At 46.1% G+C, this 12,694-nt stretch overlaps 2 protein-coding genes across 3 annotated transcripts in view; one reads left to right on the top strand and one right to left on the bottom strand.

Moving 5' to 3' along the window:
• RASGRF2 (Ras protein specific guanine nucleotide releasing factor 2) overlaps nt 1-10,288 on the bottom strand; it is a 132,788-nt gene extending 122,500 nt beyond the window's left edge. Inside the window, exons 1-2 of one of the 2 annotated variants that reach the window (XM_069777201.1) lie at nt 10,248-10,288; nt 9,765-10,061 (exon numbers count right to left, since the gene is read on the bottom strand). In XM_069777201.1, coding sequence (XP_069633302.1) covers nt 9,765-10,049 — 285 coding nt within the window. In that variant the 5' untranslated portion in view covers nt 10,050-10,061; nt 10,248-10,288. Of the gene's footprint in view, nt 1-9,764; nt 10,217-10,247 lie in introns of those variants that run through there. The other variant, XM_069777202.1, reaches the window with a different exon arrangement.
• DHFR (dihydrofolate reductase) overlaps nt 1-12,694 on the top strand; it is a 638,672-nt gene that overhangs the window by 456,968 nt on the left and 169,010 nt on the right. The window lies entirely within an intron of this gene.

The following is a 12,694-nucleotide window of genomic DNA, read 5'->3' as shown; positions in this document are numbered from 1 at the left end:
ATTTTTCACAGAGATTCTAGGCAAAAGACAGAACCCGGTCCCACCACACAGGCGGTGTTCTGATTTTACCATGAAGTCATCCTTCTCCTCCTGCAGCTTCATGCCTCACGTACTACAAATGCTCAGAGAAGAAGGGGGAGAAAACAGACTAGCCCTATAGAAAATGAACCCCTTCAGGATATTAATCCTAATTCTTCTTTTGAATACTTTAGGAGAAAGGAGTCCCAGGAAAGAAACAGATCTCCTTAAACTGCAGAGCACAGCACAGACAGAAGAGTGACTGCTGGGCTCCTCAAGAAGCCTTGGCTCTGTCCTTCTGCGACTGCTGGGTGCTCGTTCCTGCATCCCTACAGCCTGTTCATGTACTCTGTGCACACAACTCCTTGGACTTGACAGAAAAAAGCAAAAGAGACTGAAAACACACACAAACATGCACTAATACTTTTAAGGAGCAGCTGCAGGACCAGAGGCTCTGCTCCAGCCCCTGGACCTCACACTGAGCTGACGCTGCGACAGCCGTAGCTGTCCAGTACCCTGCTGTGGGATAACCACTGGAGGGAGAAGGCACGCACTGCCCCAGCGGGCCTTACATTTCGCATCTGCTGCCACCAAAACACTGAGATGCCTGGGTTGTGGGAGTCTGGAAGATTCCAGACTCTGGAAGCACCAATGCATCTGGATCTTCTCTCTGACACTGTCCTCAGCTCAGCTGGTATTCCCTTCAGTCATCATACACTTCTTGGGGAAAGAAAGCTACAGCCAGAAGACCTCACAGTCACAAAACCAACAAATATACCCCACAAATTACACATATAAGGCTGAGCACCATCCAGGAGCCCTCTTTTGCCTGGTCAAGCCCTAGGAATAGGTAAAAATACTTCAGATGTCAAATGGAATAACAGTATTACCCTCAGTGCCATTTAGTACTGTTCTTCCCTTCACCTGTACACACAAATATCTGCATGACTACACTGCACAGGTGCCAACATCGGATCCCTTCACCCTTCTGTCAGTTTTTCCTCCATCTTTCTCTTAAGAGGGCTTTGCAGGTGGCCCATAAATTTTAAGTTCTCCGCAACAGATTTATTAGGAGGAAGCGTTTTTAATATTTCTCTAAAATTGTTCTGTGAGTGCCAAATGGAAGAGAATATGACTACTGCAAAAGAAGGTTGCAATTTTCTTGTCATGCCTGAGCACCCATGAATGCATGGGGTTAAAAATAAATTCCGGATTTCACTCTGGAGGACATCAGAGAGACTCTGTCACAGTTGTTGAACACGATCTCCACAATTCCAGAGAACAGAAAATCTTTGGCATTTGCTGAAACAGGAGAAACAACTTCTCTAAGGGAGAGGAAGTGAACAGAAAGGAGAAAGACAAAGAACCAGCAGTCACCTGCAATCATCCTAAACTTCTGTACGTGAGGATCCAGCATATACCTAAAATATCAAACAGAAAACAGCAATATGGTATGTTTTAGGATCCAGCACAGGAAATTTCAGAACTTTGTCTACAGCAACAAACACTCAAATCTCACAGCTGACTAGGAGAAAAACCAACAGATGTTCCCTGTGAGAGCAGCAGAAGACCTATCTGAGGTGCCTGGGATGCAGGTGTCCACACGTTAGCCAGGCGATTCAGTTCACGTGACAGTCAACCGAGATTATTCACTACAGTCAGTGGGGTCTGTTCAGTTTAACAAACGCAAACACCTAATTTAGGATGGGGTGATTAGTTCTCTAGACTGCACCGATGGCACTGGCTAGGACTTCACTGTCTGCAATGCAATCCAGCTGTTGTGGGGCACCTAAAGCTGCATGAGCAGCAACCTACCCTACATTCCACTACTGCAAGTACATAGACATTTACACAGGGTTTAAAATTTATTCAAGGAATGCTAAATAAAGGCACAGCATTTTAAAAAAAGCAATATAGTGAGCTTGCCGAGTTCAAAAGATTGCAAAGGACACACTGTAGTGCAATGGAAATCTTGCAGTCATTTAGGAACTTGAACCACACTAAGTCAGAACTGCAGAACTACTAAGCAGCAGATAATTTGTTACTCAGCCATTATACCGCAGTCAAAAACTCAGCAGGCAAAAAACAGACAAAAGTCACTGTTCCACAGTGCCATAAGAAAAAAGGGGAGAATATAATCCCAGATTATTTTCAACAGATACAGCACTTTTAACTCTTAAAACACCACCAGTTCTTTTCAAAAGAAGTAGTGGAACTGATTAGATCTGCCACAATAAAATGCTTCCACGGTAAAACAGTGGAAGTAAAATCACTTATGACAATATAGCTCAGTTCAGAATTGGCAGTTTATAAACACTTCTTAATAAAACTCAGTTCTGAGCTCATGGAAAATACAACAGAGATATTGAAATGACTGGATTGAATTGGGGAAGCCTCCGCTTCTATATATACTGATTCTGTACCTCAAACAGAAAACCTTATGGGATTGGTAAGTCAAAAAAACATTGGAAGCTAGATTGTAAGCATATGCTCCCAGACATCTAGTGCAGAGGCACAGTGTTAAAAAAAAACCTGTCCCTCAATCAATCTTCAGCATCAGTAATGGCTGGTAGGCAGAAAAAACTGAAAAGAGGTACCGTGTGGAATCTCATTTTCCTTCAAGTATATGAACAGGCAGATGACACGGCCTTTCTGAGTTGCTGTGGCTGATCAACAATCAGGCAACAAACAAACATGGACATTGTTTTCAATCCAGACAAAATCTACCCACTCCCCTCCCCCGCCAGCAGATCTATGAAAGAGTACCTAAATTTGGCCAGTCTATCACCACTTTAGGAAGCACAAAGTGAGAACGCTTAGAACATTCACACTGAAAAATGGGTTCGTGTTGCCTCAGACTCCGCAGCAGCCGTGGTACAAAAGTTGCTTTGAAGCGGTGGATCTAGAGAGGAGTGCTACCGCTAGCAGCAAAAATCTGTCGCTAGGAATGGCCAAAAGCGGTGCATTAGTATTTTCAGACCTCACGACCTTCACCAGCTGTCTATGGTCTATGTTAAGAAGGTGTTCTTTTTGGTGTGAATCTGCTCCACTGGAAGTCACACGGTGGGCCACTACCTAGCGTGCCCCGTTTGCGATGCGGGCAGAGGGTCCTGCAGCAATCAGCTCTCTACGTCGGCATTATGCACTGCCACGGGGGTCGGATGTCATTGTTCCTCAAGATGGACAGACACACCAGGAACCGTAACAGGCTGCAACAAAATGTGCCCTGTCCCTTCCCTCTTTCCACAAACTACTCAGTAACGCAGACGTATTACAAGTGGCAAAACAAGATTGGTAATTATAACATATGTGGCCAAACTGAGCAACCGTGACAGCTTTTACTGTACATGCAGATTCTTAGGATGGTAAATCGTCAGCAAGTGGATCAAAGAAGTGCTGCTGTATTACTAATGATGACATTGTAATACATAGTATAGGAATATATGAAGACTACTATAATGTTTTACAGGGATAGAAGCAGCTCTGCCTGGATCTTCCATTACACAGTGAGAAATTAATATGGGTAGGATGCAACCAGAAAACAGGGTACGTGCCTTACCAATCTGCTTAGATGATGATGAAGAAGAAAAAAAACCAAATATATTTTAAAAGTTGAATAAAGGCAAATTAAGATAAATGGAGTATAATTATTCAGTAGATTAGGGACTGACTTGCTATTTTTGTGCTAGGAATTTTTTTGTTTTCTACAAATTTCTTCTTACATTTGAGGAACTAAACAGATCCAAGCCAACTCGATGCAACTCTGCCAACAAAAGAGACAAAATGAAAAAAGTAGGAGCACTGACTATAAGATGGGTGGAAGAATTAAAGTCGTGTTAAACTGCTTTGTAACTTTATTTTAAATGTAATTTGAGTACTCACATTATCGGTGTGAGCTACACTGCCGTATGTAGGTTCTAGTCACTTTGTGCAGCCTTCGTGTGATGTCTGAGGTTGAGAAGGTGGAACACATTATTCTTACATGGTAAGTGTTTGTGTGACATCTTTGATCTTACGGTTTGGGATGCATTTCTAATTTACTTCTAACCTGCTTCCAGTCTTTCACTCGCTGACATTTCACCTATTAGCTAAAGGGATTTCCCAGCAACTCCACAAATAAGCCTTTGCCAAATGTCATTTGCCTTGGGATCTAATTATTTTTCCAATAACTTAATTAAGGAGTATGCACTTCTGTTAAAGCATACTGCAATATTTCAGGATCTTACGATATCTTGCAGAGAAATGTTAAGAACTTCACCCTGTGGTTTCTCTTCAATAATACTTTGCCTCACCAAAATCTGGTCTTATTACCATCAGTCCCAATGTTCTTTTAATTACTCCTTAGTCTAAGATATTCAGGTGGTGTCGTTTGTTGCCTTTTGCCCTGAAGTGTGACAGACACTCAAGAACAGAAAACAACAGATCAGTCTCCAGTTCCTGACCAAGTCACTTGACATGGATTAAGGTAGCCAAAGGTTTAATATTAAACTACTCAATGGCATCGATATTCTCCAAGTTACATCTGTGTGGATTTAACAGACCTTTCGAGAGGAAGGCATGTCAAAAATAAACTACATCTACATGTAACTCACTGTAACTCACTTCTCAGCTGGGTACATTCCCCACTTTTGCATAGTTACCAAGAGCCCATTTTGAACTTTACAGCAGAAACATACATTTGCAAGAGACAGAATGAAATGCTTTAATTTTGGCAAAATAGCAATATATATGGCCATGAGATTTTCTGTTCTTCTCTTTATCCCCAAAATATGCTCATTACTAAGCAAGCAGGTAAACACAAAACATTTATCAAGTAGCAAAGTTCAGTCCCTGGAGAGTTCACAAGGGCTATGCTTTTCTATTTATTTACTGCTTGTTGCCTTAGGCCAGAAAGCACACTGTAAATTCACTTTACAGTTCTGCATGAAGAGCCAGAGGCAACCACTTCGATGCAGCTTGCCTTAAGCGCAATGTCAGTGACTCATTTTTCAGTTACTCCTTAAATGCATATCAAAACAGTTTGAACCAATGTATTTGTTGAATATGCTCACAAACTGTATCATCTCATGACAGTGACTGAACAACGGCAGAGAGACAGGGATTACCTAGGAAAGTGAACAAGAGCTACTTACCCCAAAGTTGTCTTCATGCAAGAACCATTTAGAGACTCTTTCATGAGAAGGTCTTACAAAAACACAAACCCCAACAGCGCTAATCTTAAAACCTTCCCGCTGGCCACCTTTTTTAACTAATTCTTTCTGTTGAAGTTAGCCCCTCCAAAAAAAAGAAAGTTTGGATGAAAAAAAAAAATTCCAGAAATTTTTTTTCTTCTCAGATACTGAGAAGACAAATTCATCTATTATTTTTTAAATGCTGCAGGAAATTTCTAAAACAAGGGCATCTCTGATGGACCTTTGCACTGGAAGATCCCAGGGAGTTACTTGCCCAGAGGCAAGCAGTAAGATTTATGGACAGTATTACACCTGAAGGTGGCAAGCTATCTTGACAAAAAGGTAACAGCACTCCTCAGCCATCTACTACATATAACAGACGTAGGATGCTGAACAACACTGGGGGTTTTTTGCTCAATAAAAGTGAAGAGATTAACTTTTAATTCATTATATCTTCAGAAAAAAATGACCTTTAAGTGCTGTTGCTAGGTTTTATATACACTAAATTAGCAGAGAGGTACGGCAAAAGCTGTTGGTGGCATATGCCTGCCTTATCACTTCAAGGAATGTATGTAAAATAGAGAGGTTTCAAACACTGCAAAATCACCATGTCCTTTATAAAATGAATACAGAGCTACAGTAAGCAGAAAAAATTCAAATAATTGGATTCTGTTAATCTGTGGGGACATGGACTTAATACTGCATTTAATTTTGGTAAGTGGGAGGAAGATTATTGCAGGCAAGATACAAAGAATAGTCTCTGCTCAAATCGTATAACATTTACAAGCTTAAATACACTAAGACACTTATTAATAACTGTATCAGAACATTTCCATGTATCCAATCCACAAGAAACTAAACACATAGGCCTCCTCCCAATGCAGACAATAACAGTAATATTTACATTCCTCTATTCACTTGCTTCCAACAGTCTTAAAAAAAAAAATAATCTGTGAACTTGCTGGATAACAAGTGCCAGTCTCCTATGAAACACTGCAGAAAGCATAATTTTTAGGCATTTTACTTTACTTTTGAAAGAGACTAACCACTCACTGAGACAAAGCCATTCTCTTTCCAGAGTTTTTGAAACAAAAGCTGGAATTCATTCTCATCAAGTCTGTCGCTGTCACAGTGGAGGACTTCTTGGGAGCTGCACTTGTTTACAGCCTACAGTTCCTGGGGGAAGAAGCAGTTTAACTAATACCAGGATTTAAGCTTTTCACCTGTAATATTTTCATGTCCTAATTTGCTGTTTTGAAACTCGGCTTCTTCCACTAGTTGCTCTTTCAATAAATCTGTTGTTTTTCTGAAATGTGAAATCAGAGAGGATAGCAACAACTGTTTGGCATTTACAAAAACTCTTCTAAAATCTGAGGGAGATCAAAACACTTTTCTTTAAAAATAAAAACTACAAATAAAAATAAAAACTACAGATCATTTAATATCTGCAACATACTCGATTTGATCCCATGTTCCCAGAATATCAACCAAGTCATGCGTTATGCAGTTTGTTAATATTAAGAAAGGTACTGTACTTCTTTTAAAAGAATTTACTTTGAAGCAATTATCCTTCTGAAGGAAAAAAATATAATAATTATCTTAATGGAAAAGACCAAAAAAAAGCACATTCTGTCATTGCAAATTTTTTTCAAGCTCTTAATACTTTAATATTACAGCAAATCTTATGACGGCATTTGGCATCTTCCACAAAGCGGTGGTATGGTTCCTGTAATGCTTTAATGTCCCCTCATGATGGACTGCTGGAAGGGCATAAAAGCACCAGTAGTGGTTAAATGTGAAATCATGCAGCTGCTGGGCTTGTTGGGAGATAAGATACCCAAACCTAAACACATCTGTTGACTGAAATACAGTCTCCTGTATAGGGAAGTACAGCTGCTACACTCTCCCCCCCCACCATTGAACTCTGACAACTTCTCAGCACAGTTCTTACCTGGCATATGACTTGACGAGTAATCCTTAAACTACTCAAACTAAAATTAAAAGGATCTGCAAACTAAGGAGAACAAGATCTATTTGTTCTGCATACATTTTCCATAATCTTCAGTTACATAACTTAAGGAAAATGGATTGCTTTTTCAAATATCCACTCAAAGGATGCTGATGAAGCTCTCTCATGTGATTAATTCTTCTTCCTCTCTCTCCCTCATTTGTGTAATTCTATAGCACATATCACTCTAATGTCTAAATTACCTAGGTAAACAAAACCCAAACTAAGAGAGATTATTTTTTTCTTCCCTCTCTTTTGGAGAAGAGATATCTGATTCTTCAAAAACAGGCAGAGAGCTTCTTATGCCATTAATACATTTGTGTGGTTAAATCAAAGCAAATTAAATCTAGGCAGTATTTTTACACTGCCAGTAGTTAACATGTACAACACTGGTTTTTTCATCATCATCTGATTAAAATAACTTTGTCTTCCTCTGTTAACAGACTGAAGATTCGCAGTTTATTACCTCACACCTGTAATAATACGACCACATTTTCTGAATAAAAAGGGCCATTTAATTTTCAAATATTTCTCTGTTTTCTTGTGATTGATCAGTTTTAGTTGCTGAGGGAGCTTCCTGTACACCTTAGCAAAGGTTTGTGTGTATATGAATATACAAACGAGGGTGCGCTTTAATGAGTAAACATCTGTAAAAACTACTAACACTCAAAAGCTTTATTCTGCATCAAGCAAAAGGTGAACAGGAAAAAGATATTTTCTGATGGTCTGCCTTTTCGAACTAGTACCCCATGAAAAAAAATGAACTGTTCTTCTGCCTCTTTAACAGCAGTCTGCTGTTGTTAAAACCATGTAAGTAGCTGACGTTTAAAGCAATGAAAAATTCAGCTTCATCCCTTGTAATTATTTTGTCTCTGCACCACTAAATGTAATTACAAACAGCCCAGACATTCATCACCATAAAAGCACAACTTACTTAAGATTCCCAGCGAACAGATACGGAAAGGCATTGTTTTCACACAGTTCTCTTAGTCAAGCGGTAGTTTAAGAACACTACCGATAAACAAGTGTGCTAAGCCAATGTAAAGCAGACAGGGAAATTTCCATGTTTAATTTCTTCTAGGGAATCCTCCAGTATTTCATTTATCAGTGCTTATAAAAACATGACTCAAAGCAACAAGCAAGAATGTGACAGACGAGTATGACATAACTACGACCATCCCAACTTCCGAAAGTTCCCGTGCCTAACCACGTACCACCTTAAAGGCTGCTTAAGCAGAGAAGGATTTGTTCTAAATGGGCAAAAAAAGCACAAACATAAGACAAGATTCTGAGCTCTCCTCGCAAAGTTATCACGCCAGCGCAGATGTGCTGGTCTTCGGGAGCTGACTTAGGTCTGTGTCCTAAAGGCAACGCCTGCAGCCAGCCTCAAAACCACCCTCCTTGCAGTTACCCAAACTTTTCCAAACCAGTTTGACACCTGCTTGGTTTCTCCCATTCAGGGGGAAAGGGACTAGGGCGTGCCAGATGCAGATTCAAACAAATTTCAACCAGGCAGAAAATTAGATCAAGAATTTACATGAGGCAATAGGAGGCGTGTGGTTAAGTTACCCGATCCCTATCTACGCTGAACAACTACAGTGTCCTTTTCTTCACGGTTATGTAATGCACAGATAGTATTTAACCACTCGCTTGTTCGACACGCACACGCGTGTCAAACCGATCAGCTTTCGGGGGCAGCGGGGGGCCGGGAGGAGGGGGTGGGATTTGGCAGTTCACGCCTTATGAACCGTCACCCTCCCGGGGACGAACCCCACCGAAGCCGTCAGCGCCCTTGGCCGGGTGAGAGCCACGCAAGACCCGGCTGGAGCTCTGCGCCATCGTCTCTATCGCGACCACCACCGGCCTCACGACACCCGCCCGGCCAAGAACCCGCCGAGCGGCGCAAGGCGCGGGGCTGCGAACCGGGGCACACGCTCGCTCTTGCCTCCCAGCCACCGGCCCGGCTCTCGCAGGGGTCCCCCGGGGAGAGCCGAGACCCCGCTGCCCCCCACGGCATCGCTGAGGGAGGCAGCGGCCCCACGGCTGCCCCGCGGGCCGGCTCAGCCGCCCCTTAGAGTCCTCCTGCGCCGCTGGGGTACTCCGGACCCTCGCCCCCCCCCCCCCCCCCCCCGTTTGCCGAGTCTGGTGGGAAACGTGTGGCTGTGTGACACAAGCGTCGGCATCGAGGTGAATAAACGCCCGGCGTGCGAGATGCCGCGCTCCGCGCACCCTACTGAGATAAAGGCGCGCAGGCACTGGGGGAGGAAAAAGAGGGCCAGGGAGGAAGGAAGAAGAGTCATTAGACGGGACGGGAAAGCCGCGGGCCTTGCGACTTTGCGAGCGGCTGCTGCTGCGGGAGCGGCTGGACCTCCCCGCCGGGGGACCGGGGGCGGGCGGCCACCGCCACCCTCCCGGAGGGACGCGAGGGGAGGCGGCCCCAGCGCCCCGACGGCCGGGGCGCTGCTCCTGCCCGGCCTCCTCGCCCTCCTCCCTCCCTCCCATCCCGCTGCCGAGGCCGGGGCGGCCTCTCCCCCCCCTCCCCCCGCAGCCCGAGGGCGCGGCGGTACCTGCTTGTCCAGCGCAGCATCCTTGGCGCTGCCGGCCGCGCAGCTTTTGGGGGCCGGCACCCTCTCGCAGTTGCAACCCTCCAGCATGTACATGCCGGCGGGCCGGGCGCTCTGCTCGCCTTCGAAGTAGAAGAGCACGTTTTGGTAGAGGGCGAACCACTTCTCGTGCCAGCGGCTGGTCTCCGCCGTCTTCTTGCTCAGGTAGCCCCGCTTGGTGCCCTCCTTGCGGGCCAGCAGCGCCAGGTACAGGGCATGACCCTCGTTATACCGCACGCTCTTCTGCATGGTGGCCGGCAGCTCGCAGCCCCCCCACCCCCCCGGCGGCAGGGCAGCCTCACCGCGCCGGCACCGGCTCTGCCGCGCCGCGGCAGCGCTTCATGGGCGCCGGCACGCACCGACGGGCGGCACCCGCCCCCCAGCTCCGCCCGCCCCGGGGGCGGCTGCCGCTAAGCCCGCCGTGGCATTGCCCCCCCCTCCGCCCACCACCACCACCACCACCACCACCACCACCACCCCCGCCGCCGCCCGCCCTCCCCGCCGCGTCCGTCCGTCCGCCCGTCCGTCCGTCCGTCCCCGCCTCCCCGACGCCCCGCGGGAGGAGAGCGGGCGGCGGCGAGCTGCCCCCCGCCTTCCACCCACCCCCCCCCTCCCCCGGGCAACTCCGGCGTGACGTGGAGGGATCAGCCGTAATCCGCTTTGGAGAGCGATTTAAAGAGCAAAGTCGCCGCCGCACCGCCCCGGGTCCCTCCCTCCGCCCGGCGGCGGGGCCGCCTCCCGCCCGACGCGGGGGGGGGGAGTGGGGACCGGGAGGGGGAGGCACCGCACGGCCCCGGGGATGGGGACGGGGGTGGTCGGATGGGGCACCTGCGGGCAGACGTGCGCTCGGGCCGGACGGGACGGGGCGGGAGGCGCTGGGTGTTTTGGGGGCTTGCGGTTGGTTTCCCGATAGTTTTCGCCTTTTGGGGTCTTCGGGCGAACACCGTGGAAGGCGGCAGGGCGAGAGCCGGCAACTTCGCGTTCGAGCTGCGTGGCGGAATGAAAGCCAAAAGCGAGCGGCGAGCGCCAGGTGAAAATAGCCGAAACCCCGCTACTTTTCACCCGGCGTGCCCACGGATGAAAGGGCACGGGGGGGGGGGGCGAGCCTTGCAGGAGGTCTCGCCGCGGGGAGCGGCATCCCCGCACCTTCCCGGGCACCCGCCTTGCGAACACACAAGCCGGCGGGGGCTGCAGAAAAGCCGGGGGGGGGGGCGGGGGGGCTGGAGAAAGCCGGGGGGGCTCGCTTTGCCGCACGCAGGGGACCATCCACAGGGGCCGCTTAAAGGCTCTGCCGTGGCGGAGGAGAGGCTGCGGCTCCCGTGGGTGCGGGAGGAGCAGTGTGTGGGGACAGCGGAGGGAGGGGGGCGGCTCGTCGTCCCCGTCCCCGTCCCCCCAAAAGCGAGCCTGAGTGCGGTGTGCTGGGAGAGGGGTTAACTCTTCACGCTGGGCTCAGGCGAGCAGCAGGCACGGTTTTGTTTCTGCAGTCAGGACGGTGGAACGAGGTTAATTATAAAAAAATGAGCGAAGTGGCGAAGGAGCTGGCAGTCAAGAATTGTTCTACATAAACCACAAGCGATGCGGAAACTGCTACCAAGTAGAGGACCCTGCACCTTTAATTTACCAAATTATTGAAACTTGCTTTTAAGGTTCCCTCACGAAAAGGCATTGAAACTCTTTCATTTAAAAACGTGCTCTGCTTATGTAGCTTTCTGTCTCTTTTGCTTTACCGAGTCTTACGGGTAAGAAAGGAAACAGATTCTTTCACTCGCTGTCCGAACAAAAATGTGAGAATTACAACGCTCGGTATGCTGTGTAATGCACAGAACGAGTTAGAAAATATTCCCTGTGTGATCTCTGTCAGCAGTTATGATTTTGAGAATTATTTACAGGAAGTGTGGACCCGTGTGGAGTTTTAAGGCTCTCATTCTGTCCGCAGACAACTTTGTATGAGAAGAAACAAACAGATGCACAAATGCTGCTGCAACTGACTAGCTCTCATTGTGGCTTCTTCACATGGTGAAATTTGAGCTTAAGACATAATGTCCGGGGAAGTCCAGGTTTTGGACAGGGATCGGAGATCATTTGGGTGATTTGCATGTATGAAATAATAACTCATATTCATGCATCTCAATGACTGGGCTCTTACTTGCCTCTTACGATGCATCTTTAATTCAGTTTCACTCAGCTAGTGGTACCCAAGCCAGGATTAATTTGGTGTGTGAAATTTCATAGAATATCATATCTCTTGATCTAAGTAAATGGCAAGGCAGTAAAACTAGAGGGAAAGAAGCAGACTGCAACTCAAAAGAGTTTTCAGATACTTGACACTAAGTGAACAGTTAGTGCTTTCCAAAACAAGCACGTCGTATATCACAACCAAATGCTATAGTAAGAACCCATCTTTGCCAAGATAAGGTTGCAAGTTTTTGTCCCAACTTACGTAATTTGTACATTAATAAAGCTTTTGCATGGATCAGAAATGATTACGCACCATCTAGCCTACCACAACACCTGAGACATACAGTAAAAATAAGTGACAGGAGTTAAATTTTAACTACAAAATAAGGAAAGAGAGGGTTTCCTTTACTACATCATTTTCTCCTAGACACACAGGCATTTTTCCTAAGCTGAAAATGTTGAATATGTCATTGCACAGCAATCCATAGGAATTAGGAGGCATCTAATGTTCCTGTTCGCTACAGTGAACGCTGTGTGCCTAACCATCAGCTTGTCATGAATTCCTGTGCTTTGTTGTTCAAAATACAATTTAGTTCTCTCAATGATATTTTCTTTATTACCTCATCATTCTTATAAAAGCACAACCTAGTTTTTATTGCTTTAAATATCTACTACATATCTATGTATCCAAGTACTACTACCTAATACATCTAAAC

This window comes from Haliaeetus albicilla, chromosome Z (assembly GCF_947461875.1).
Source record: "Haliaeetus albicilla chromosome Z, bHalAlb1.1, whole genome shotgun sequence".
Lineage (NCBI taxonomy): Eukaryota > Metazoa > Chordata > Aves > Accipitriformes > Accipitridae > Haliaeetus > Haliaeetus albicilla.
This window is presented reverse-complemented; position numbering and strand designations above follow the sequence as displayed.